Consider the following 27,958-nt stretch of genomic DNA (forward strand, 5'->3'; position numbering starts at 1 on the left):
ATTGAATTTTGAAATGCCTTGAAATTGCTGTAAAAAAAAAAAAAAAAAAAAACATAGCACATTATTTCTTTGCTTTTCCGTTGCCGCGTCAATGTTTTTGGTATTGGGCTTTTACCTATAAGCCACCCATTCACAAGGTCACACCAGCTAACTCACAGCACACACACTTGGGTATTGTGCTATGACAGGAGACCTAATGCAGACAGCTGCTGCTTGATGCGAAATGTACACTGCACAGAATGAGTGAGTTCAGGAAAAAAGCAAACTTCACAGCATTAGTGTGAAGGAAGCACAGCTCTTGTGGCGAGTACATGTGTGATCTTTCATTCTCTGAACGTTGATGAATAAATCTATGACCATTTCTCTGAATGGATTAAGTAGCGTAATGCGTTACAAAGTACATGACGAACACATATTTGAGTATTCTTCCCATCAATGTATGTAACCACAACTGCCTCTGTGCCCGTTTCCACTACAACCAGCACCATTCACTTAGAACTGAGACTGAACCGCTGATCTTCAGGTTGGGAGGTTAATACTCTAACCACTGAGCCACTGTTATGTTATGTTACTTATTCACCTAACCACAACATGCATGCATATACATACAACTAGGGATTTTAGAGTTATGATTATTGTGAAACAAACATCATGATTTAATTTATTTGATTATTTAGACAAAATTGAAGGGAAATATTTAATTTTACTTCAATCCTGTGGTCTAATATGTTATTGTTCTTCACGTTTGTGACCGGCTTCACAAAAATGTACTCTCTGAAAGACAAAATAATAATTTGACAAAAAATAGCCGGATAAAATACATTCAAGTCTATTTTTTTGGCTTTATATTGAACAAAAAGTACTTAATTTTGCTTTTAAAACTGTCACAATTATTATTATCAACATCTACATCCACAAACCTGCCAAACACACAAACCTCATCCACCCCATTTACATTCAGCCACAAATGCATCAGCTTTGAGAATTTCCGCTGTCACCAGGAGGCCCTTGCCAGCCCGTAAAATGAATTAAGTCCTGTATGATTTGATGAGCTCCTCACCCAGAGCAGGTCACCCAAATACACTGGCTCAATCAATACTCCGACCCCATTCATTCTGACGGCTTTAACTTTTAATCATGTCTTCTAATTCAGTGATAATAAATGCCACCGTGGCGATACACTCGTCGGTTGGCTTCCTGAGAGAGGCCTTTATAGTGAGCACGTTTGCAGCGGCTGGCAGACAGACACTGGGAATAAAAGCATCACTTATTGACACAATTTTGACACCATTTCTGACATTTTATCCTCGCACTTTTGCCAGCATAATACACCTGTTCCACATAATAGCGGCGGAAGAGTGAGCTGTCCTTTTAGAGTGATGACATTAAAAACATCATCCAATACAGAGAAATTGGTTCGCAAGGAAAATTTGATGGTTTAATTGCAACAAAAATATGTAAAGATGCAATTGAAAGTATCATTAGAAGACACATACTAGAGACGTCGGGAAGACAGTCTTACACAATGATAAATCAACTTTTCACTTCCCTTTTCTTTACCTCAATCATGCCCCAGAATCTATCTCCAGGAGACTTTTCTTTCCCTTCATTCGCTTTATGAGGAACTGTTCCTTGTCCTGTCAATAAACCGCTTATTGTCCCTCACTCACTTTTCTCTCAGGAAAAATACTTTTTCATACTTCATATGTATTACTATCATGTACATGCCTCAATGGAGCTCAGCAATGACCAGCCATTGCTTGGTTCCAGAGGTAAATTTTCTGCCGATTTTTGCATTAAGCTTTCAGAAAAAAACATTTAGATAAAGATAATAATAGTTCATCAAATGTTTGAAAGCTTGCTTGGGGCTAATCAAAAATGTGGTAAGTAATGAGACAAATAATTCTATTTAATATCTGTTTCTGGAACTTGATACACTGCAAAGTTATTAAAACATTTCAAAGATTTTGTTTGTATTTTTTACATGATCTTTGGACGGAAAACAACCGCGTTATGGACATTAGTCATTAGACATGAGTTTGGTTGGCCGCTGTGTCTCTAAGCTCTTAACACTAATTTTCTTTCTAAAACCCTATGACAAAAACTAATGGGAAATGCACGAGCGAGATTGTTGAGCTCAACGCTGCTTATGGATCTTCTTGAACGATCTATTGAATGTGCGTCTTTCTTGAATGCATGATTTAGTTTCAAATGCACTTTTAAACCTGTCTTTACTTCAACCCGAGAGACCAAGAAATCCAATGAGTATGAACTTCTGTGTACGCACGAATGGCAAATGCATTTATACATACATAAGGCCATGCTATAAACACACTTGAACCAAGCAGGTGAACAATTAAAAAACACGGTGCAATCATTTGGTGGTTGAGCCTTTATGTCATCCAGCAGCTCAGTCCTATGCGGCTAATCAAGCAGAGAGGTGGGCGGGTGTAAGAGGGGTCTGCAGAGGAGTGAGTGGGGGGGGGTTAGCATCACTCAAACCCGCCATCACACAGGCAATCACACAGCCATTTCCATGTGCCACTATTCCAACCCACCAACCCTCAGTGAATGGCCAGGAAGCAAAGGCAGGTGCGCTGAAATCACATTAGCAAGAGAAAAACCTGTTGGTCCTTTCTAACTCTTTGAATCCTAAATGTATTGGACTTGACCGAACAAGGCTCAATTGTCCTGGAAACGGCACCTTGTGGACGTGGCTGATTGGGCCAGCAAATTGAAATGTAAGTTGTACAAGACAGGTGACAAAAGGCTGTTCTGATTGTTCATCGGGGACAGAAACGCAGTTAGCCGAGGTTACTGAGGGTTATATGTGATCTGTAGTAACTCTCTTGGAGTCTAGATACAGGCATGTTATGCATCTACAAAGCTTTTATGATTATAATTTCAAATAAGCTATATAAACAATATAATCGACAAAAAAGAGTCCAAACCTCCATAGTTGACACGTGGCGTATATGGGAGAGAAATGTAATGCAACTCAAATCAAACTGTTCGCAATCACAACTAGAGATGGATGTAACAATAACCGAAATATGATATTGTAGCATCACAAGTCTCATTAATATCATGAGCTGTCACATTAAGTTGCGAGCTCAACATGAAGCCATAACTGTTATTAAGCCCTTTTATATCTTTATTCTTTGGAATATGAGAGTAATGATTCACACCAAAGTCTTGTCAAGGCATTTTGAAAGGAAACATCTCTACAATTCCGCCTCTCCACAATATCACAGTAAATATCATACAGTGAAAATAACTTTGTGCTCTGAGATTTGCATATTATTGCATCCTTTGTCACGACCAATTTATAAAAGTGGAGATGAGAAACTTTATTATGCAAGAAATGTGCAAAATCATCATTTGAGACATCAAGACATTTAACAATTCAAATGTTGTAATAGAACATGCACTGAACATCTATGCCATTCTCTATATCTACTTAACTTTCCCCCACCTCTCCATAACAGCTTGTATAGCTTGTGGCCTGTTGAAAAGGTCTTCCTCACCCTCTCCTCCTGTCATCTGTCTGCTTTAATGCTTAAGCAGAGTGTTGACGGAGAACAAGGGCCCCGTGATCCGGCTGGTCTGGAGCCAGCCATCATTACAGCCCCGAACACAAGCCAGCCTGATTGTCCCCTGACCCCCCGCAGACCACGGCTGAACCCTACCTACCGCTCAAATCAACGCTTTATTCTTGTCTGTCTCAATGCGTCATTTTACACCACGCTGGATGTGGATATAGAGATCCACGTACATATAGTGACGTCAAAAGTGTTAGAAATTCCACGTATTGTATAAGTAATCAGTAATTCACATTTGGATCATGAATGTTTGCTTCCAGGCACAGATAGTTTTTGAGATTCTAATGCAATATCCAACATTCACTTGGGTTTTGCTAATGAAAGGTCCATCTCCACCAACTGTTTGACTCCATTAGGATGTTATTACCTTGCCTGGAATGTTCCACAGTGTCTGTTGGCTAAAACCTTGTCATAGGACTCTATCATGATGTCCAGCCTGGCAACCCCTCTTGTGGCCCCTGCGTCTCCTCCTGCTTCGGCCTGTCTTAAAAACAATGTATCTTGGACACAAATTGTCTACAGTGGATTCAATAGATGTGTGTTAAAAATGGATTATGTGGGCAGTAAATTTGAAAATGGACAACATTTGGCAAGCTACAACTGTTTCGTTTTAGCTTTTTTCACTCTCCTGGTCTTTTTGTTTGTATTTGTTTGGTTTCGTTGGACTATGGAGCCCTGGGTGTAGGTGAGGTCATAAATCAAGCAAAATGCTAAGAAAGTATCTCGAGACCTCGTGAAACTTTCTTTATCTTAACTTTACCAACCACACACTCTAACAAACACATTCTAACGGCTTGAAGTGTCTTGCTCAAGGACACAGCGGCAGATTGCAGCGCTGGTAGCACGCACCAAACCTCCTTTCTTCCAGCTGACCCATGTGCGATTCTGTATGGAAGGTGAGGATGGTATAATGGCCAGGCACAGGTATATATTTAAAGCGTTAACGGTTGCCTTTTGTCCGCAGTTTGTTTGGCAAATCAGCAGAAATGATAAAGTATCGAAAATGCTGCAAAGTAGTGGGAAACGCCTTGCAGTCACAGAGCTTTTCCACTGATTGAAATCCCTTTGAGAAAACGTTATTCAATCGTGTAAAACGAAAAACCATATGAAACCGTTGAATCAATCGCTGGAATATTGCGGGTCTTTTTGAAACGTTTCATTAAGAAATAGCTGGCCCCAGTGCTGTTTATTGTAGCTGTGTGTTTTTCTGCTTGGAATGGGCCTAACCACATTTAAAGTGATTACCCCGGTGGCAGACAGGCGATCCATATCTGAACAGTGCAGAGGCAGGCAGAGCAGGACATTAACTAAGCATTAATTCCGTGATGCCAGCGTGATGCCAATTATTTTAAATGTGGTCAATGTTATAAATTTCCCTCTAGTAGCAATCAGGCTAACAAAGACCCCCTTGATGCAAATGGAAGGGAGAAAAAACATTCAAGAGGAAAGAGGCTAGGCTGGAGTTAAGGAGAAAGGCAAGCATTTAGTTTGTTAAGGGAGAGGAGTGCAATGGGCTGACAGACTTCACATACAAAGTGGAATCGGAATATGATTTGTAACCTATTTTAATATTGATATAATTATTTTTTTTAATGTATTATTATAATTATCTAAGTTTACATTAGAAGCACACAAGAACACTAAGTCAACACTAGTTTTAACCCTGGTTTGGTCCTATTCTTGTCCTGGTCTAGTCATGGTTTAGTTCCGGCTTTAGTCCAACTTTAATCCTGGATAAGTCGTGGTTTTGACTAGTGGATCATGAGATAATTTCAAGCTAGAATTTAAAAATAAGACACTGTATTGTACCGTGAAAACAGTATTTATTTGTCGAATTTGGTCCAAAAACCCAAGACAATTTTTTACCTCAAAATATTTTACCACAAAAAAGTATTATTATTTTTATTATTAAGGTCAATTTCATTCAACAGAGGGCATCCTGGGTTGGTAGGATGGTCAGTTGTGTATGGGGTAGGAAGTTCGGGAAATAGAGCATTTTTTGTCTCGAGTACCCTACAAGTTGTGTCTCATGCTCAAAGTACACCCCAAGTACTTGTGTAAAAGCAATTATTTAGTAAGTATTAACTGTTATCTGTTTACTCAGTGTAATTATGTTTTCCTCTTTTAATAATACAAAAACAATCATTGAGATGTAATATGAAAATCTGGAAACCACTCAAAGTACCTTAAGTGTACCCTGTATCCATGGTAAGAGGCACTGCCCTTATAGTTATGACATTGGATAATTTAGGTTAAGTTTAGAGTAAATGTGAGGTAAGTAAATGGTTAAGGTTAGTATCAATCTCCTGGAAATGAGATTTAAGTACACCATTTTTAATTATTTTTTTCATATGACATAAATGAGGAACAAAACCCAGTGGACTATTGGCAAACGAGTGGAAACCTCAGTCGAACAATGAAGAATCCAGTGTTTCTAATAAACTGTTACAGAATGGATGGATTTAGCGTCCCGGTACTTTGCTAACTTGCAATTAACCCGAGTGCTATGAATATTTTGATTCCACTGGCGGCGCACAAGTCCATATACTGTTTGCATTAGCAGTGAAAATAATCAGCCTAATAAAGCGCAGATGTTGAGCAGGATTTGCATATGATTATAGCAGCTTTACACCAATTGATCCTTTTCATCAAAGCAGATAATAGTAGCTGATTGCACACTATTTACACAGAGGTGGAATTTCGTGGTATTATGTGCTTTCTTGGTGAAAAGCAATTAGAGGCATTTCCTGATTTTCATGTGAAAATTAAGCAGCTTTCCTTTCTTTTTTTAACAATCAATTCTCTTTTGATTTCGGCAGAAGAGCATCTCAAAGATTACAGCTAAGGAAAAGCCAATAATAAAAACACATTATTTCAAAATCTGTTTTCAACGCGGACTGAATGATTGTGATTAGTATTTTGACTATTGCCTCAACAAAACTAGAAATACAGGCGTTAAATGTAGCGGACTATTTTCTCATACCTTCAAGCATTTTAAAAGGATCGGTACATAAATATACTTTTTTACATTTACTCTGGAGAAATGTGTTCATTGCTTGGTAGAATAGTCCCTGAGGTAAATATTTATAGTAGTTGTACATCAAGTTTCAGTTAGTGAATAAAAAACTGAAAAACAAAAGTTGAAAATAACAGAGTTTTAAAAGAGAATAACAAGCAAAATTCCAGCCAAAATGTAGGGACAATTTAACAGCAGATAATATTATTCGCCAAAAAATAACTAATGTGTAATTTAAATAGATGTTGGTGCGGCTTTACAGTGCGGTTGCTATAGGTAACTGTTGAATTACCTCTACATTTCACATCTTCTACTCATGTCCAACCAAGAAGTACAATTAAACTAAAATTGTCCAACTGGGGGAAAATAGGCAACATTTTTAGTACAATTTTAAATATATTTGTTTGAGTGAAAGTGACTGTCCCACCCACTTTAAGCAGCATTCACACTTGATCCTTGTTCACTCCTTACGCCTTCATTATGTCCTTTTCTAGTCCAGCATCGAATAGTTTGGTCAGGGTAAAGTCCAGGTTAGTTTTCCTTTACAACATACCAGCATTTTTAATCGCATTGCACTTAAGTTCAATTTAACAAAACAATCCGAATCCTTCGTCCTCTCCCTGTGACTCAGAATGTATTTGTGAAATAAATCTCCTAATCTCACTTCATATCCTGAACTCCATCATCGCAGGATCTCACGGCGGTTACTATGACAGCCACCACGGCCGCTCCTCCTCCCTAACCCGCCCAGTCTTAACCTGCTGGTCTCTAACTTCATTTGCAGGTTCACATTACGAGCCTTAATTCATACTAATAGCTTTACTAAACCTCACCCACGGAGCTCCCCCGTGTCTCCTGTCCCTGTCACTGGTGATCTGTCTTCCTCCATATATCTCATGCAGACAAGCTGGTGCACAAATCAATCATCAGGGAACGGTTTTGCGGTTAACCACCTCCCGGGAAAGGGGGAGGAGGAGGAGACAAACCTGGACAGCAGATCGTCAGACAGTAAAACATTGGCGGAGACAGGGGAGACGGTCCGAGATTGTCTAGGCTGCACAGAGCGAGTGCTGAGTGGAATCTTTGGGGTATTGGCTGTGTTAACTAAATTGACATTGGCTTCCAACCTCTAGGCCATCCATCAGGGCAGGGATGAGCTCAGGGGCTACAGAGGTAACCCCTGAAGGCCAAAACACAATACACAATGTTGGAGGTGGTGTTGTTATTGGCGGTGAAAACAGAAAACATCCCGTTTACATTTTTGACATAAAGCTATAGATTGACGTTGACAAAAAATATAAAAAATATGTAGACTCGATGTATAGGCTGAATTAAACCATTTGGTCCAAAATCATTTATAGAAACTTTTTGTCAGAAGAGTGCCATTTCTGCAATTAGCGAAAACTAAGTCATTGTTTTCTTTGTTAAGGGATGACACTTTGCAATATTAAAGCTTTTCAATGAACAGAATTGTCCAGTCTACACAGAGATATGTTTTACTATTTAATTGGATGAACTTGCATCTATAGATTCATGAGACATTGTAACTTCAAAGAGTGTTTTCTCAAAAGGCATTTTTCTACTGTATATGGACGTAAAGATCACCCTTAAAGCTGCACCGGCACTCACCAGACTTTACAAGCTCGTATTCAACAAGATTTTAACAGATTGCACAGAATTGTTTGATTGTATTCAATTCTGCCTAATATCTTACCATGTTTAATAAAAAATGGCAAAATTTACCTTTTACGGCCATTTTCAGCAAGCTATTTTATTCAAATACCCTCTGTAAAGTGTTTTGTATCAAACAAAATGTGGCAATACATTTAAATTTTGATTATTAGTTTCAAATGGGTCCCAAATACATGTGCAATTTATGTAAACATAAACATAAGCGGATCATAAATTATATTATTTATACAATCATACCACAAAATATTATATCTCTAAATTAAAACAAAAAAAATTGTGTTCATATTCACCATGCATTCGAAGCAAGAAGTGAGGAGTGCTTTATTGTTGTTGTGTCCTTGAGCAAGACTCCTCCTTTGCCTCGTGTCTCCATGCGCGGCTGCATGTGTGTGAATAGATGAGTGCCTCCTTTATGTCAAGTGCTTTGAGTGTCTAACATAAATAGTAAAAAGTATTATATAAATGTGACTATTTTCCATTTTGCATATAACCACTTGTACGATCCACTTACACTTACCTTTGCCCCAAAAAAGGAGAAAAAACAAAACAAAAAGGAAATTTATAGCAACTAACACCAAGCTCGCTGACTCCTCGTTGTGAAATTTCTAAATTTCAACTTCAAGAATGTTCCAAATGCACAGTATAAATTTCCCTTCTCGACTGTATCTCGAAAAATGACAAAAATACATAGGAAAGAAACACAGATCTGAGTAATCAACACAGTACTCATATTCAAGTTTTTGCAGAGCTAGTTATATTTTTGCCTCCTGGGTAAAGAATGTGCCTCTAAATCCTCCTCCGCTCCCGTTGTTTTGGGGCATATTCTGGTAATAGCCATTCATTGTAGTGGTCCCTGGCCTGGAGCGCTTCTGCCTTATCTGTTGCTTATTTCTCCCTCTCTGGGGCACACACCGCGGCTCCGTCTCTCTCACAGTTGATTAGGAAGTCCTGCTGTTGCCAACGCTCCGCAGACTCCACGCCAGCTCCTCTTATTCCTCCCCTTAAACCAAATCTCCCTATAGTCATGCCACGGCAATTTGAGGAGAGGCAACCAGGACCTGACATTTGGCGCGCACCTTCCAACAATGAACGCTTGATTAAAAGGACAAAATGAGAAAAGTGTCAGACTCCATTCATTGTCCTTAGCCAGAGTTAAATGGGATTTAAAAGTGTGCGCCGCGGCTGATACCTGCACTGTCTGTTCGCCTGATTGCTCCGAGAAGAATAGGTCCTGGTTATTGTAATGTCTGTGCAGGACTGCAAGTTAGCGAGGGTGGCGGAGGTAATCAAGTTTAGAGCCGTGGCAGTGGGGAATTATGCACGGTTTTAATCGCACTACAGTATGTTTCTGTTGTTGATTTTTGGTACTAGAATTTGACCGATATGACTTTTTTCATGGCCGATACCGATTGTTTGGAATCCTGAGAAGCCGATAATCTCTGACAATTTTGATGCATTTCCCCAAATGATGTAATGTGTTGAATTTACTACTGTCCCTGATTTACCACAGAAAGGAGCAGTGTAGTCACATTTGTGCAGTGCCCTCGTCACAAAAATGTTCAAATAAAGCTTGAATGTATCTCTTGTTTAACGAAATATTGTCCGGCCGGCACTAAAAGATGCTAATATCTACCAGATACCCTTCCTCAAAAGATAAATAAATATATATTTCCACACATAAAGTGCCTGGTCATGCTAGCTAGTTAAGAATATGCAATTGGCTGCATCAGAAGGAAGGAAGAAATATATCAGATTCCTATAATTTCCCAATATGTGGTTGTAAGAACACATTTAATACAATATTGTGTACCCTCTACCAAACTGTACTGTATGTTTGGCTGCTTGTACATCTACTATAACTGGAATGGTGCTTGTCATTCATAGATAGACTCATAAAAATAATAATAACATTTAGAAATCAATGTAAGTGCTTACTCCAAAACTCCATTTTGAAATGAGAAATTAAAAGATAATAGCCGCTTTCAATAAACGTTAGATTTATTGATGTAACAGGACATGCAACTCCAAGGTCTTTGTCAATCAAGCCATGTCAAACTCAAAACTGTATGAACGACACTTCAGACATGTCCGTGATTCTATATGAGCGCGGATGTTAGGGGCGACGTAGGTGACACGCAGCATGCTAGCCGCGCAAGAAGCTTGGACGGTGCTTCTTTTTCAAAAGAATAAAGCTTGGCTTTATCTGGCTGGAGGGCAAGGCACAAACGGAGGCGGCAGCGCAACGTGGCGGGTTTTCAAATTGGGATCAAAAGGTTCAAGCTAATTAACAAGCTAAATAAGAGTCCCGAGCTTCATCTATGCACCGCCACTGTTCTGTTTCTTTTTTTTTCCTTCCTTTTTTCAAAGCTAATGTATACCTAATGTCTACTATAGCAAAGACAAGTTACTTCCCAGGCTAAATGTGAAAAAATAATGACTAATTTGCCTCCAACTAGATCATGTTAATTAACTGCTGTGCTTTGGAGGAAGTGTGACCTTATGAACAGCTTCTTTCTAGTCCTGTTTTGGATGTTGTTTACTTGCAAAGCCCTAAGTAAAACCTTATTAAATCTATAAGACCATAAATGGTACTGACTCATTACTTGCAAATGTACATTGTAATGAACGCTATGTTTTTTAAATAGTCTACTTTGACTCAAGGACATTTGATATAAACTACATTTTCTGTCATTTTGAGACACCATTCCTCCCTTTCAGGCAAATGTGGTATTACAGACAAAGACATCATTGGTCTTAGTTTCAAAAGTAATAGTAGTAGTAATAGTGAAATAATTGCCGTTGTGGAAGTAGCTGTCACAGTAAAGAACTAGTAAGTGACCTATTATTATTATATTTCTTTTTTTAAATAGCTCAATACTTAATAAGTTCTAGATTCTAGTTTTATAAGGAGTTTCACTCTATATGTACAAGTTGTAGTAGTATTAGTGATAATAGTTGTAGAAGTAGTAGTAGTAGTTACACTAGTAATCTTAGAATCATATTCAAAATGTTGTAAATGTTGTTTGGAATGAATGCACCATTTTAATATTCAGTACGTTGCTTATAGTAGCTTTCAAATAATAGTATACAGTGATATTTCTGCATTTTGTCATTCATTTTACAGATAATTTCACATTTGTCCGACATTAAACTTCAACTAATGTTTCAACGCATTTCTTTTGGATTGAAATAATATCAGCTGAGATTTTTGTCAGTATCGCCCACACAGTAGTAGAAGTAGCAGCAGCAGTAGTATTAGTAGTAGGTATTGTAGAAATAGTGTTGTATGCCACAGCAAACCTACGACGTCTAAGCGGTAGCAAAGTGTGTGCAACGCCTTGAACCACTACACCACCGACTAGCACCATTGAGCTCATTCTTAATACCAGCGTGATGTGGCAAACCTAGCTTTCCTCTGCTCGTGTTTCTGATTGTATTTGTCTTGCACACAGCGGCGCCCCGAGGAGATGACATAGAAAAACGCTAAGGACAAGGGCACGTAATAAAGACAAATGGCTGGAGTATGAAATGTGATTCATTGCATGGGCAGAGAGACGTTCGAAAGGGAAATAGCCACACGCTGGATTTTCAAAACACTGTCAAATCCAAAACGCAGCCGTCGTATAATGATATGGAATCCCCCGGCAACCCGTGGTGCGGTGAGTAGTATCAGGCGGTTGATTCTGATGCTTTGTACTGTAGACTCTTGTCTTAAGTCAAAATAACAACAATATATGCGTAATCAGGACAATTTTATATTTAGTGTTTCGAAAATGCATTCACAATATGCTGTGATCTCAATACAATGAAGCAAATTCTGTACTTCTAGTCACAGAAAGAATGTTGGGAAATGGCTCTTGCTTTGCACAGAAACTAGTAAAGAATTAGTTAAACCAACCAATATATATAGGGATTAAAATAATTCTAGTCCTATTTTTGGATGTTAATTTACATAATACATTTTTTAAGCTTAATCGTGTAGCAGAATGTATCTTGCGTTGCACAAAAAATTGAGTTCAAGACAAATTTCCACTAATGTTAAAGAAGAAATATGTAAATCAAACAATTTATTGATTCAAACAATTCATATAAAATCTCCCTTCCTCCATCCTGTTATTTCAACTCTTTTTCAACTGTTATTGCAACACCAAGACCTTCAGCTGCTTCAGCCTCTCCATCTCTCTAACAGTGTTTCAACTTAATAACTCCAGAAAACTCTACCTATCAGGAAACATGCAAGTCTGAATCTCATCCAGTCAAGAATTTCATCAAACACTTTAAAATACGGACTGTGCTTCATTTATACTGTACTTATTACAGCTTTACCTAAGAATTATCTCCGTGAGTACCTGGGAATTTTGTGTAATTATTTAAACTGCACATGGAAATCTAATGAATCCTACAAATTGCCACTGTGATATTATCTAAAAACGTTTAACTATGTTATCCCTTTGTTCCCTCATCAAAATACACATTGGGGGTTGTATTTTGCTTCTTGTTTCATTAAGCTTACTTATAATTGTGTCTTCTCTGCTCCTTCTCTGAGCCTCACAAATACACTCAGTTTCAAATGTCCCAGTTTTGTGACATTTAATGTGAAAATCCAGAGGTCTCTTGAGCTGTTTTTAACTACATAAATCATTTCCAGTCTTAAGCATTTTTGCTGTCAAATGATGAATTACCATGTTGCCCATAGTAATTCCCTCTGCTGCCAGTAGATGGAATGCTAGCACCAAAACCTGATGAGTTGAAAGTGATTTTAGAGCATGTTTAAAGGCCAGTAACAATAATGCATACTATGTGTCCTCTAACTTCACCTCATTCTACCTTTTTTTCATCTGGGAACTTCTATAATTGTATTCAGTGTATTATAAAACACTCAAATGCGTGAACAAAGTGCTCATTTCCTCGTCTTTGTAGATTCATGGGAGACACATGCTCGGAGCTGACTTTTCACTTTGGAGTGCACACTTTGTAGCATGATATGAAAACACCATCTGCTGGCTGCGAGCGGTGGCTAAGGCTAAACTAGCCGGGGCTCCATGGGCCCTGCTGTGGCACAGGATTATCTTACTGGTTGGTAGATAGATCTGCTCTATTAGCCTCTGGAGGCCGGGATTAATGGATGAGAATTATTATGTGTGACTGAACATGAGGCTAAGTACCTGCTCTTCTCTGGCGCCGTCAGGGAAAGACCTTACGAGCACTTCAGAGACTTACACACTATTAGACCAAACCAGGACATAAAGAAGAATATAGATTAGGATTTGCAATAACAACAATTGAATTATACTATACGTGGTACATTTACTTCAAGACCTGTGTCATCAAAGTAAGCCAGAGTTTAGACTTGGAGTTAGACGTAGATTATTTTACATTTTGTTCATAGTAAACCACATAATTAATGTAAAACTACTTAATAATCAAAATGTGTCCATTGACTTTGTGCACACAGAACTGCATCAAATGTGCTTTATAAATAGTTGCTTTGCATTGTGGTCATAGTTCTTTTGCATTGTGCCTCCTCTTGACTCTAATTATAATCACTAAAAGATGAATGAATGAAAGGGCAGCGTAAAGTAGTTTTTGTATTACACCAGCCATTAGCATTAGCATTGCAGATAATATTGAGTTAAGTGCAATACGTCTATAGGTGGAAATGCTGCAGGGGGAATCGTTTGAATTTATATTAGTACAAAGACTGTTACTTAAAGGGGACGGATTATGCAACTTTAACAAGCTTTCAGCTTTGTTACAACGGTGTTTCCTCATCATTAGTTCACTTGAAGTTGCATTTTGATCGATTCATGCATGTTTGAGTAATCCTGTATTGTCCTGCAACTGAGGCTCAAGTGCTCCATAAATTCCTGCTGTCACCTACCTTCTGTCCCCGCCCACTTCCCTGTACGTTGTGATTGTTTGACAAATCAAGACTCCAAGTTCTAAAATGTCACTTTTCAAAACTAAAAGCATGTAAATGACAATCCACTGCTTTTCCCGGTGAAACGCCAAATGAAGAGGCGGGGCTTATCAGTTCTACAATTTTGAACAGGAAGTAAGTGGATCTGTTTTTGTTACTAAGTACTTGAAAAACGCACAATATGTCTCCTTTAATAGTGCATTATGTTACTTTTCTCAGGATGTTATTGCTTTGTCTAGAATGCTGCACAGTATGACATTAAACATATCCATCTTCTTGACATGCAGGTAATGCCACAACACAGGTTACATGTCAGATCTGGGGAGAGATGACCGCACAGTAAGAATGCATGTCTGTCAAGGTATTTTTGAGTAATAAAAACACCTTGAATATATGCTAAGTTGTATAAGTTTAATGCCAGACTATCGTTGTTCAAATCGAGCACAGAATTTGTTTACAGCAAAATCGTGTCTTCCTACAGCATACACCGGATCACAGACAGGCGAGTATATACAGAAGACGATGCATTCAAAGACAGACTCAACAAAATGAACATCTGCCGTTCCTCATCAGTGAGATTGAAGCTAATGACACGGCGCGCGAGTGCTGACAGTGAGAGTGGAATTGGATTGTGTACAAGAGGCCCAATGAGACCGCACATATGTTTCCAGAATGAGGCGGATAGACTATATAATAATATGTGTGTGCGCGCCGGTGGAGAGGTGGCACACACCTCTGCACGGGATTCTGTTCAACCATTTTGACAATAGGGCTGCATGATGTATCCTCTTATTGGATTGTAGGAACAGGCAGGATACATGAAGCGAAAAAAGGATTAAAATAATGTAAATGTTGATTGATTAGACTTGATTAGAATCTGATCTGATCTGGAATATTCTATTTCAGCTTTAAATGATCTTTTTTTTTTTTTTTTTACAATATAACGGTATTAAAAAAAAAAATATATGACTAGCCATAAAAAGCCCAAACCACACACATTCTTTTTATTTTATTTATGCATTATAATTTATTTTATTAGTTGACTTATTATTATTTATTTTGTACAATGAGACATTTAAAATATATGTTATCCTTAATAAATGTTGAAAATTATGGTTACTGAAGTTTTCTAGACAGAACGTATCAACAAAAAAAGTGTAGTTTTGATGAAAAATGTTATTCTATTTTGACAATTTCTTTTAAAATGCCAGTGTCTATGTTATAAAAAGGACTTTTTAATGTGTTTGAATGAGTCTGAATAGTCAATAGAAAATAAAATACCATTACTCAACATGCCACGCTAGAAGTGGGGCTCAAACTGTCAAACCTGCTGGTAAAAGGGTCCTCTTGTGTCCTCATTTATACTTACTTAGTGCTGGTTTTGGCTGGGTTTACGTAAAAAAAACATGAACTAAACCTGGATTATGGGTGGGCGGTATTTGTTTGCATTATCTTGCAAATGATATTCTGATGATAGTTTAACAATGCATCAGGAAGGTGTGTTTGGGAGATTAGGGTCAGTTTCAAAAGTTTCACTGATAGACAATACACCCATTTCTACAAAACAGCAACTGAGATAATATACATTTCGATCTCCCATCTCTCTCCTAGACTAGATCAGACCATGATTAAACCAGGACTAGAACCAGAAGTGAAGTCTACATCAGGCCCAAACCAGATCCAAACCAGACCCAAACCAGACCCAAACCAGATCCAAACCAGACCCAAACCAGACCCAAACCAGATCCAAACCAGACCCAAACCAGACCCAAACCAGATCCAAACCAGATCCAAACCAGACCCAAACCAGATCCAAACTAGGACCACACCAGATCCAAACCAGACCCAAACCAGGACCAAACCAGATCCAAACCAGACCCAAACCAGACCCAAACCAGGACCAAACCAGATCCAAACCAGACCCAAACCAGATCCAAACTAGGACCACACCAGATCCAAACCAGAACCAAACCAGGACCAAACCAGATCCAAACCAGACCCAAACCAGATCCAAACTAGGACCACACCAGATCCAAACCAGACCCAAACCAGGACCAAACCAGATCCAAACCAGACCCAAACCAGACCCAAACCAGGACCAAACCAGATCCAAACCAGACCCAAACCAGATCCAAACTAGGACCACACCAGATCCAAACCAGACCCAAACCAGGACCAAACCAGATCCAAACCAGACCCAAACCAGATCCAAACTAGGACCACACCAGATCCAAACCAGACCCAAACCAGACCCAAACCAGGACCAAACCAGATCCAAACCAGACCCAAACCAGATCCAAACTAGGACCACACCAGATCCAAACCAGACCCAAACCAGATCCAAACCAGGACCACACCAGATCCAAACCAGACCCAAACCAGGACCAAACCAGATCCAAACCAGACCCAAACCAGATCCAAACTAGGACCACACCAGATCCAAACCAGACCCAAACCAGGACCAAACCAGATCCAAACCAGACCCAAACCAGACCCAAACCAGGACCAAACCAGATCCAAACCAGACCCAAACCAGATCCAAACTAGGACCACACCAGATCCAAACCAGACCCAAACCAGGACCAAACCAGATCCAAACCAGGCCCAAACCAGACCCAAACCAGATCCAAACCAGACCCAAACCAGACCCAAACCAGATCCAAACCAGACCCAAACCAGACCCAAACCAGATCCAAACCAGACCCAAACCAGACCCAAACCAGATCCAAACTAGGACCACACCAGATCCAAACCAGACCCAAACCAGGACCAAACCAGATCCAAACCAGACCCAAACCAGACCCAAACCAGGACCAAACCAGATCCAAACCAGACCCAAACCAGATCCAAACTAGGACCACACCAGATCCAAACCAGACCCAAACCAGGACCAAACCAGATCCAAACCAGACCCAAACCAGATCCAAACTAGGACCACACCAGATCCAAACCAGACCCAAACCAGGACCAAACCAGATCCAAACCAGACCCAAACCAGACCCAAACCAGGACCAAACCAGATCCAAACCAGACCCAAACCAGATCCAAACTAGGACCACACCAGATCCAAACCAGACCCAAACCAGACCCAAACCAGGACCAAACCAGATCCAAACCAGACCCAAACCAGATCCAAACTAGGACCACACCAGATCCAAACCAGACCCAAACCAGATCCAAACCAGGACCACACCAGATCCAAACCAGACCCAAACCAGGACCAAACCAGATCCAAACCAGACCCAAACCAGATCCAAACTAGGACCACACCAGATCCAAACCAGACCCAAACCAGGACCAAACCAGATCCAAACCAGACCCAAACCAGACCCAAACCAGGACCAAACCAGATCCAAACCAGACCCAAACCAGATCCAAACTAGGACCACACCAGATCCAAACCAGACCCAAACCAGGACCAAACCAGATCCAAACCAGGCCCAAACCAGACCCAAACCAGGACCAAACCAGGACCAAACCAGATCCAAACCAGGCCCAAACCAGGACCAAACCAGGACCAAAACAGATCCAAACCAGGCCCAAACCAGACCCAAACCAGGACCAAACCAGATCCAAACCAGGCCCAAACCAGACCCAAACCAGGACCAAACCAGATCCAAACCAGGCCCAAACCAGACCCAAACCAGGAGCAAACCTGACCCAAACCAGGACCAAACCAGGACCAAACCAGATCCAAACCAGGCCCAAACCAGACCCAAACCAGGACCAAACCAGGACCAAACCAGATCCAAACCAGACCCAAACCAGATCCAAACCAGACCCAAACCAGGACCAAACCAGATCCAAACCAGGCCCAAACCAGATCCAAACCAGACCCAAAGCAGGACCAAACCAGATCCAAACCAGGCCCAAACCAGACCCAAACCAGGAGCAAACCTGACCCAAACCAGGACCAAACCAGGACCAAACCAGATCCAAACCAGGCCCAAACCAGATCCAAACCAGACCCAAACCAGGCCCAAACCTGACCCAAACCAGGACCAAACCAGGACCAAACCAGATCCAAACCAGGCCCAAACCAGATCCAAACCTGACCCAAACCAGGACCAAACCAGATCCAAACCTGACCCAAACCAGGAGCAAACCTGACCCAAACCAGGACCAAAACAGACCCAAACCAGGACTAAACCAGGACCAAACCAGATCCAAACCAGGACCACACCAGATCCAAACCAGACCCAAACCAGACCCAAACCAGATCCAAACCAGGACCACACCAGATCCAAACCAGACCCAAACCAGACCCAAACCAGATCCAAACCAGGACCACACCAGATCCAAACCAGACCCAAACCAGGACCAAACCAGATCCAAACCAGACCCAAACCAGATCCAAACTAGGACCACACCAGATCCAAACCAGACCCAAACCAGGACCAAACCAGATCCAAACCAGACCCAAACCAGACCCAAACCAGGACCAAACCAGATCCAAACCAGACCCAAACCAGGACCAAACCAGATCCAAACCAGGCCCAAACCAGACCCAAACCAGGACCAAACCAGGACCAAACCAGATCCAAACCAGGCCCAAACCAGGACCAAACCAGGACCAAAACAGATCCAAACCAGGCCCAAACCAGACCCAAACCAGGACCAAACCAGATCCAAACCAGGCCCAAACCAGACCCAAACCAGGACCAAACCAGACCCAAACCAGGACCAAACCAGGACCAAACCAGATCCAAACCAGGCCCAAACCAGGACCAAACCAGGACCAAACCAGATCCAAACCAGGCCCAAACCAGGACCAAACCAGATCCAAACCAGGCCCAAACCAGACCCAAACCAGGAGCAAACCTGACCCAAACCAGGACCAAACCAGGACCAAACCAGATCCAAACCAGGCCCAAACCAGATCCAAACCAGACCCAAACCAGGACCAAACCAGATCCAAACCAGGCCCAAACCAGATCCAAACCAGACCCAAACCAGGCCCAAACCTGACCCAAACCAGGAGCAAACCTGACCCAAACCAGGACCAAACCAGGACCAAACCAGATCCAAACCAGGCCCAAACCAGATCCAAACCAGACCCAAACCAGGACCAAACCAGGACCAAACCAGATCCAAACCAGGCCCAAACCAGACCCAAACCAGGAGCAAACCTGACCCAAACCAGGACCAAACCAGGACCAAACCAGATCCAAACCAGGCCCAAACCAGATCCAAACCAGACCCAAACCAGGCCCAAACCTGACCCAAACCAGGACCAAACCAGGACCAAACCAGATCCAAACCAGGCCCAAACCAGATCCAAACCTGACCCAAACCAGGACCAAACCAGATCCAAACCTGACCCAAACCAGGAGCAAACCTGACCCAAACCAGGACCAAACCAGGACCAAACCAGATCCAAACCAGGCCCAAACCAGATCCAAACCAGACCCAAACCAGGACCAAACCAGATCCAAACCAGGCCCAAACCAGATCCAAACCAGACCCAAACCAGGACCAAACCAGATCCAAACCAGGCCCAAACCAGACCCAAACCAGGAGCAAACCTGACCCAAACCAGGACCAAACCAGGACCAAACCAGATCCAAACCAGGCCCAAACCAGATCCAAACCAGACCCAAACCAGGCCCAAACCTGACCCAAACCAGGACCAAACCAGGACCAAACCAGATCCAAACCAGGCCCAAACCAGATCCAAACCTGACCCAAACCAGGACCAAACCAGATCCAAACCTGACCCAAACCAGGAGCAAACCTGACCCAAACCAGGACCAAAACAGACCCAAACCAGGACTAAACCAGGACCAAACCAGACCCAAACCAGGACTAAACCAGGAGCAAACCTGACCCAAACCAGGACCAAACCAGGACCAAACCAGACCCAAACCAGGACTAAACCAGGACTAAACCAGGACAATGTGAAAGCACTCTTTCCATTCCATAGCTGTGTTGTTGATATTTTTACACTATTCTCTGATACAAGTAAATTGAATTTAGTCAAAGTAAAACATCCTTGCTTTGTACTGCTAACTGCTAATAGAATTACACATCAAAAGAGCTTGTGTCTGTATCCAACTCTTCAGTGACCTCCAGCCTTTGTTCGTATTCTCAGCAGCAGGTCCCTGTGCAGTTCCACCAGTGCTGCTGCTGCTGCTGGTGCTGCTTCCTGCCCCACTGTCCTGGGAGTGATCAGATTTAGACGGAGATGATGAATATTTCATTTCCACTCAGCGACTGATGGCTTCTTAATTCAATACAGCTTACATGTCACATGTCGGCCTTATTTTTTTTCTGCTGAATTTTTGAGCCAAATGATTTGAGGTACAAATCATAATTTGAATTAGCACAGAAATTGCTGTTAGTTATATATTACATGTATGTATATATGTATTCTCTGCAAGGGAAGAAATATCTGCAGCTCTATGGAAGAACAGTTTACACTTAGTCATGATACCCTCATAAAAATGCTCGTAAGGTCATGTTCAAGGTCAAAAACAATATACTGACATTTTCAACTTTGTTATGGTTAAAACCTGTGGTTTTAGGTCTGAGAAAGCTCAAAATCATTCTAAAACAGTTCAGCTCAGGTTTTTGACCTGTTATATATTTTTTAAGAATCAATATTTACTCTTTATTAGATCATTGTGTTGACCTCTGCAAACATGTGTTGAAATGCATGTATTGTATGAAAGAAGAATGAGATATGTTCAGTCTTCTCTCAAATGTTAATGCCCCTTAAAATGCGTACAGTGTATTGCAATCTTAATCGATTTGCCCTATCAATAAAGTGGCTTTACAGTCAAGAATATGTCCTTAAATTTGACATTTTTCTCTTCAACATCTTATCAATATCAAAATAAATTTAAAACTTTAACCGAGATCATTTCAATGCATTTCAAAAACTTGAATGGATTCAAAATTATAGTTTTTAGGCTTTGCAAATTACTCATAATCAGAAGCGCTCACTTTAATACAACAAACACTTGAAAAAAAAAGAAGTTAATTATATGTAATGATTTTAGCAGTAATCAGTAAACTGGCAGAATAATACATTATTTTGATGGATTTTTATTTTTATCTTTTAGTAATCCGTAAGCCTCATGCCTCATCAAAAATAGAACCCAAAAGAATGAGAATAACTTTTTGCATTCTTCGACTTTGCCTGAGTCATTTTGAGCGGAAACATTAGAACAAACCCATGGCAAAGACAACGCTCTTGAACGCCTGCTCCCACCGCTAATCACAATTTTGCTCTCTTTTTCCATCATGCTGCATGGATAAAGACCAGCCTCTGAAGTGGTTCAAAAAGCTTCAAGCAAAATGACCACAAACACCATTTATCTCATTTCTATTCAGAATAATGAAGACTGGTCTAGCTGTGGCCTGGAGCGTTCAAGACACTAAATAGAGGCCGGAAAGAGAGAGAGAGACGGAGGAAATGAAAGCAACATGAAATCATGAGGGAGATTGATTAACTGGCACTGATTAAGTGCTTTAAGTATTAGGTAGATAAAGCCATTGATTATTCAATAAATCCCTGTCAGGCTTTGAATAATATGAGCCAGGGAGAAGAGGCAACACTGAACAAGATCCATCCACACTCCAGGAATGACTGTTACTATACTCTGTGTGTCTATTGTACTGATCAGAATTATACTATTTAACGTTTATTTAGAAAGGCACATTTCATTTTGTTGCAGATGGAAATCAAGAGATGTGACCTAGCGATGAACAATTTTGGAAAAATATTTAATTACGATTTTCCTGACCAGTATTCCAGTTGCGATTAGATTAGCGATTTGTGTTAATATATATGTGTTAATAGTAGAATTCTGTTCAAAGGTCACATTTTAAACACCTCCAGGGACATTGACATTTGAGAGAAGACTGAAATATATAACTGCTAAACAAGAATCACAAACATTTCAGAACGGCGCCGCAAGATGAGTGGCAAGGGAATAAAACAAAATTACACTTTGAATGAACACGATCAACTAATCGCAAAGTTTACATTATGTTTAAGTATTTCCTTCACAAACAACAAAATATCATATCAGTACAAACATGTTCTGAATAATATGTGATTATTTCATTAGTCAGTTCATAGGCTTTCTTCAGTCTTTTGTCAATTCTCCTGGACGTGTTTGAAATGTGAATTTTCAACAGAATCGTAATATTGAAACACAAATTTAAATCTTCGCAACACTTGGCAGAAAAGAGAAGTTATTCTTCCCAAACCGGGCAGCCCTATTTTAAAACATGTTTCAGGAGGTTTGAATTTAGAGTTTTGCAGGTTTCATATAATAACCAAGATGTTTTTATATTTGCAGTTATTCAAATAATTGCCGTTGTTGCAAATGGCTAATTGCAACCATTTAAATGACAACTTCAATTTGATTGCGATACATATTACAGCCCTAACCTGACCTTACAGACTTGGCAATGTATTTATATATATTTAGTGGATAGGACAGTTTAAAATGGTGAGAAGAGCTGAGAAGACATTCAGCATATTGTCAGAGCCTGGAATCAATCTCACAATGTCGACTCGACCACTCGAGGGGGGCAGCTCGCTCCGCAATGTATTTGACCCAATTGAGGAATATTACAAGGCAAACTGTAAAGAATGAGTTGATTTTGAACATTTAAAAAATTGGTTCTAAATATGTTGCATTCATTTTTTGTAATTCACATGCAGAGCAGCCATTGTCAGACATTCCAGTGCTAAAATAACCACGAGGATAAACCACGACACATTTGTTTCCTTTTGCCTTCGCTTATCTGAGTAACCTCCGTAGTGTTCCACAGTTATTATCGTGATAGGTTTTTACTCCCGATGCCCTTCCATACACATCGCTTTCCTTCTAGGCCTTTTTAATGACCGTATCTTTATTAAATGTGTGCCTCGAGAGATACATGTGGCATTCAAACCTGGAAGCAATGATAAATAAATACTAGATAGCCATGAAAAGTCAAAGTGTAACGTTTTGCTGATTTACATCCAACTTTAGTGTTCGTCGAAGCCGTTTTGTTCATAAAATGACAATAAACAAGGCATTTTTCATACTTCTTGTGTTGTTGTTTTTTGCAAACAAATTGTATACAGCCTTGCTTTTATCCCTCTCCTGCTCAAGCACTTTCATCTTTATGCCATTATCAAGTGAACGATTCCTGGATGAGACGAGAGGCTGCAAAACAGTGACACACAGTGAAAAAATAAAAGCAACCAACATGACAAAAGGCGGTCGGTGGAAGACTGAAAGTGTGGCGCAGCGTGTGAAGTACAAATACAGAAGTACTAGTGGCTCTTTTTATCCTTTCCAACAAATAAAACCGAAACACCATCTGGCCTCAAGTTCCAAGCACAGAACTGGAAAAAAATCAGACTAAAATCAATGGCGACATCTCTACCTTGGATGCCTGTTATTACCCAGATGGTGCAGTGCATGCATGGGACCACCTAAAACCCTTTAGCATCACCGCCCACCTCCAATGTTTCAACAACTAACCAACCCTCTGTTGGAGCATTTGACACCCTCATACTCCGATTACAAGAGCAAAATCTAGACAGTACACCCACTGCAAAATCCTTCCCTAAATATAATCCTAGCATCTGCTCACTACAAATAGAGCGCTGCGTCTCAAATGTTAAGACATTTTAGAGATGCACTGATCGATTTTGTTCAAGGAGATTTCCAAAATTAGAAGGCTCATATTATAAGAATTAGATTTGACCTTAAGTGAATATGATGCATCCTAGCTTGAGAAGTATAATAAGACTGAAATTAAGATTTAATATAACAAACTGTTCAACAAATTGCCTCTATGATATTGTACATATATCTAGGTAAATGTATATCTCGTTTAATTACAATTAAAAAAAAACTTTCCTTCATGGGTAAAAAAAAAAACAATGTTACCCATTGGAGGAGGACATTTTAGAGCAATTTGAAAGGTGTAGCTTTATTCTAAAGATGAATGCCCTTTGCAAAAGCATTGCCGAAGTCCCCACGCTGCAATGTCAAGGAAAGCATGGCTCCCGGAGAGAGACAGTCAATCAATGGGACGGCGAGGCCTGCGTGACATCTGCATATGACCAAACACACTGCTCATTAACCACACGTTTTACTACTATATGTGCACGATATGTCTTCTGTGAAGGTCACGTGACGGAAAATAGGCTTAAATCACCTGACTAGTATCACCAATTAACGCGCCTTTGCACTTTTACGCACGTATTGTAACAGCTGAGTGGGTGGCCGGTCATGTTTTACGCACGCTTTTCTGCACATGTGAGTTTTCAAGTGAGCATTTACCTCACTCATGCACAACATATTCCACTTAGCATTCACTCTTCGTTGAAGACAAAAACCCCTGTGCCATTAAGACGCGCTCCTCGCTCTGATCCGTCCCCGCGCGTGCCCCGCCGCCGCCGCGTTAATGTGGGCCAATGCCATTTTGAGTAATTGTCCAGGATGGCGCTCAGCCAAATGTCAAAAACGATTTCTCTTGTGACAAAAAGCGTATTGATCTTCGTTCGGGTTGAGACTGTCTGTTTGACGGGCGCGTGGCGCTTATGGCCCACTCCAGGTGACAATTCTCACATTGAAGACAACAACAAGCCTGATGTTTTACACTTGTGACAAAACTTTGCTATACTGTAACTTCAAACTTTACAACGTGTGTATCATGCAAACTCGTAATTTGTAATCAATCATGTATAAATGTACGCATAATAAAACAAGTCACCATTTCGTTTTTAACTACAAACATACACAGAGGTCACGGTGAACCATATTACTGCGTTTGAAATCCAGGCAAGCGTCTGCTTTTGGCACTGCTCTCCTGTTGCTGCTTCTAACAACAATAACCGCATGTGAACAGGGCAAAGGGAATAACGGGAGCAGTGCGCGTGTATGTGCTCAAATGAAGCGCAACTTTTTTTTAGCTGTGAATAATAAGGTGCGTGCCTCCAAAAACAAACCCAAAGAAACTCACCTATTCGAATGACATGAGGCATCCCGTTTGAGTAGTGAATCCAAAAGAGACACGCCACCAGCGACGTCCAGTATTCCCAAATCCGCTCCCGGGGAGACAGCCAAGTATTTCGCATGGTTATAAAGTCGCTGGATCCACTTTTTTTTGTTTTGTTTCGTGCAATTCCAAAAGACGGCTCAGCTCAGCTCATCCAAACTGAATTCGACGAAAGCATGTGCAGAGACTGATGCGCCTGCGACCAACTCATTCTTTTACTTGCTGCAACATTCTCCCAGTTTTGTCTTTGTGGCTGCGGCGGTGACGGTGCGTGGTTCGGGACGGAGCTCCTCACGCGGGCGGGTCGCGGGTGGCGCACCTGCGATCGCGGGCTGCTACAGGAGTCTCTGTTGTATCTCCCTCCTCCCTCCTCCCGACCGACACGGCGCGATGTATCTACGGTGGAGGAGAGGCAGCAGCGAGGAGAGGCGCGGAGGAAAGGGGCACTGCGCCTGCGGAACTTTGGGCAGCCTCCAAGCAGGAGTGCGCACGCGAAAACGAAGAAGTGGACCGCCCGGGGACACGGCTCTGTTATCCCCCCCCCCCCACCCCACAAAAAAAAGAAAAGTAAAACGATGTTAAACAAGCACAGGACAATGGAATCTGGCTTGGATGAGTAGTTCTTGAGACGACTCCAGTTATGCGAGGAAGGATGGGGGGATGTCCAGGGAAAGCATGTCCCAGAAGCCCCTTTGTTGCACTGTGAAATCAAATGTCCTTGTGCTCGCACTCGGAGGAAGCGCGGTGAAGGGAAGCGGCGCTTGCCTCACGCGTGCGTCTGAGGACCCTCCTTCCTTCCCCGGTGCCACTAGAGGCACGCGTCGTTACGCATAGTTGTCAACTTAGTGCAGCGAGTGTTTTATGGAAGTGATCGGGATCCCTTTGATGGCAGAAGTCGTCTTGTGTGCACTGTTCCTGTAGATGAATCCACAATAACTGATGGTTTATTTTGGAGAACGCGCTTCTCCACTTTCAGCACTGTGGTGTAAACGCGTTCTCTTCCGAGTGTGGATAAAGTAAAGCTCCGTCAGATAAAGGTGTCAAGTTTTTACAATTTACAAAGCATTCTAATTTATGTTTCAGTGTCGTGTCGTGTCGTTGCAGTGTGTCGTCTGTGCGTGCGTTATCAGGCTAAATGCTGAGCCTGTCTGCGCGTCCATTCGTCTTGTCTTACGCACGCTCCGAGCAGACGGTGGTGTGTGTACAGTGTGGTGTGAGTAAAGAGGAGAGCGGAGGAGAGGAGAGGAGAGGGAAGGAGAGGAGAGAAGGGGAGAGGAGGGGAGAGGGAAGGAGAGGAGAGGAGAGGAGGGGAGAGGGAAGGAGAGGGAAGGAGAGGAGAGGAGGGGAGAGGGAAGGAGAGGAGGGGAGAGGGAAGGAGAGGAGAGGAGAGGAGAGGAGGGGAGAGGAGAGAAGAGAAGGGGAGGGGAGAGGAGGAGAGGAGAGGAGGGGAGGGGAGAGAAGGGGAGAGGAGAGGAGGGGAGAGGAGAGGAGAGGAGGGGAGAGGGAAGGAGAGGAGGGGAGAGGGAAGGAGAGGAGAGGAGAGGAGAGGAGGGGAGAGGAGAGAAGAGAAGGGGAGGGGAGAGGAGGAGAGGAGAGGGAAGGAGAGGAGAGAAGGGGAGAGGAGGGGAGAGGGAAGGAGAGGAGAGGAGAGGAGGGGAGAGGGAAGGAGAGGAGGGGAGAGGGAAGGAGAGGAGAGGAGAGGAGAGGAGGGGAGAGGAGAGAAGAGAAGGGGAGGGGAGAGGAGGAGAGGAGAGGAGGGGAGGGGAGAGAAGGGGAGAGGAGAGGAGGGGAGAGGAGAGGAGAGGAGAGGAGGGGAGAGGAGAGGAGAGGAGGGGAGAGGGGGGGAGAGGAGAGGAGAGAAGGGGAGAGGAGGGGAGAGGAGGGGAGAGGAGAGGAGGGGAGAGGAGAGAAGGGGAGAGGAGGGGAGAGGAGAGGAGAGGAGGGGAGAGGGGGGGAGAGGAGGGGAGAGGAGAGGAGAGGAGAGGAGGGAAGGGGAGAGGAGAGGAGAGGGAAGGAGAGGAGAGGAGAGAAGGGGAGAGGGGGGCAGAGGAGGGGAGAGGAGAGGAGAGGAGGGGAGAGGAGAGAAGGGGAGAGGAGGGGAGAGGGAAGGAGAGGAGGGGAGGGGAGAGGGAAGGAGAGGAGAGGAGGGGAGAGGAGAGGAGAGGAGGGGAGAGGAGGGGAGGGGAGAGGGAAGGAGAGGAGGGGAGGGGAGAGGGAAGGAGAGGAGAGGAGGGGAGAGGAGAGGAGAGGAGGGGAGAGGAGGGGAGGGGAGAGGAGGGGAGAGGAGAGAAGGGGAGAGGAGAGGAGAGGAGGGGAGAGGGAAGGAGAGGAGGGGAGAGGAGGGGAGAGGGAAGGAGAGGAGGGGAGAGGAGGGGAGAGGGAAGGAGAGGAGAGGAGGGGAGAGGGAAGGAGAGGAGAGGAGGGGAGAGGGAAGGAGAGGAGGGGAGAGGGAAGGAGAGGAGGGGAGAGGAGGGGAGAGGGAAGGAGAGGAGAGGAGGGGAGAGGAGGGGAGAGGGAAGGAGAGGAGGGGAGGGGAGAGGGAAGGAGAGGAGAGGAGGGGAGAGGAGAGGAGAGGAGGGGAGAGGAGGGGAGGGGAGAGGAGGGGAGAGGAGAGAAGGGGAGAGGAGAGGAGAGGAGGGGAGAGGGAAGGAGAGGAGGGGAGAGGAGGGGAGAGGGAAGGAGAGGAGGGGAGAGGAGGGGAGAGGAGAGGAGGGG

At 42.4% G+C, this 27,958-nt stretch overlaps 1 protein-coding gene across 2 annotated transcripts in view; it reads right to left on the minus strand.

The window, feature by feature from the left end:
* grik3 (glutamate ionotropic receptor kainate type subunit 3) overlaps window positions 1-25,480 on the minus strand; it is a 160,204-nt gene extending 134,724 nt beyond the window's left edge. For both annotated transcript variants that reach the window (XM_072460094.1, XM_072460093.1), the window contains exon 1: window positions 25,208-25,480. In XM_072460094.1, coding sequence (XP_072316195.1) covers window positions 25,208-25,322 — 115 coding nt within the window. In that variant the 5' untranslated portion in view covers window positions 25,323-25,480. The remainder of the gene's footprint in view (window positions 1-25,207) is intronic.
* Between the last annotated feature and the right edge of the window lie 2,478 nt (window positions 25,481-27,958).

Source organism: Eucyclogobius newberryi, unplaced genomic scaffold (genome assembly GCF_026437365.1).
Source record: "Eucyclogobius newberryi isolate DKJ021-1_F unplaced genomic scaffold, fEucNew1.0.hap1 SCAF_3, whole genome shotgun sequence".
NCBI classification, from domain to species: Eukaryota; Metazoa; Chordata; class Actinopteri; order Gobiiformes; family Gobiidae; genus Eucyclogobius; species Eucyclogobius newberryi.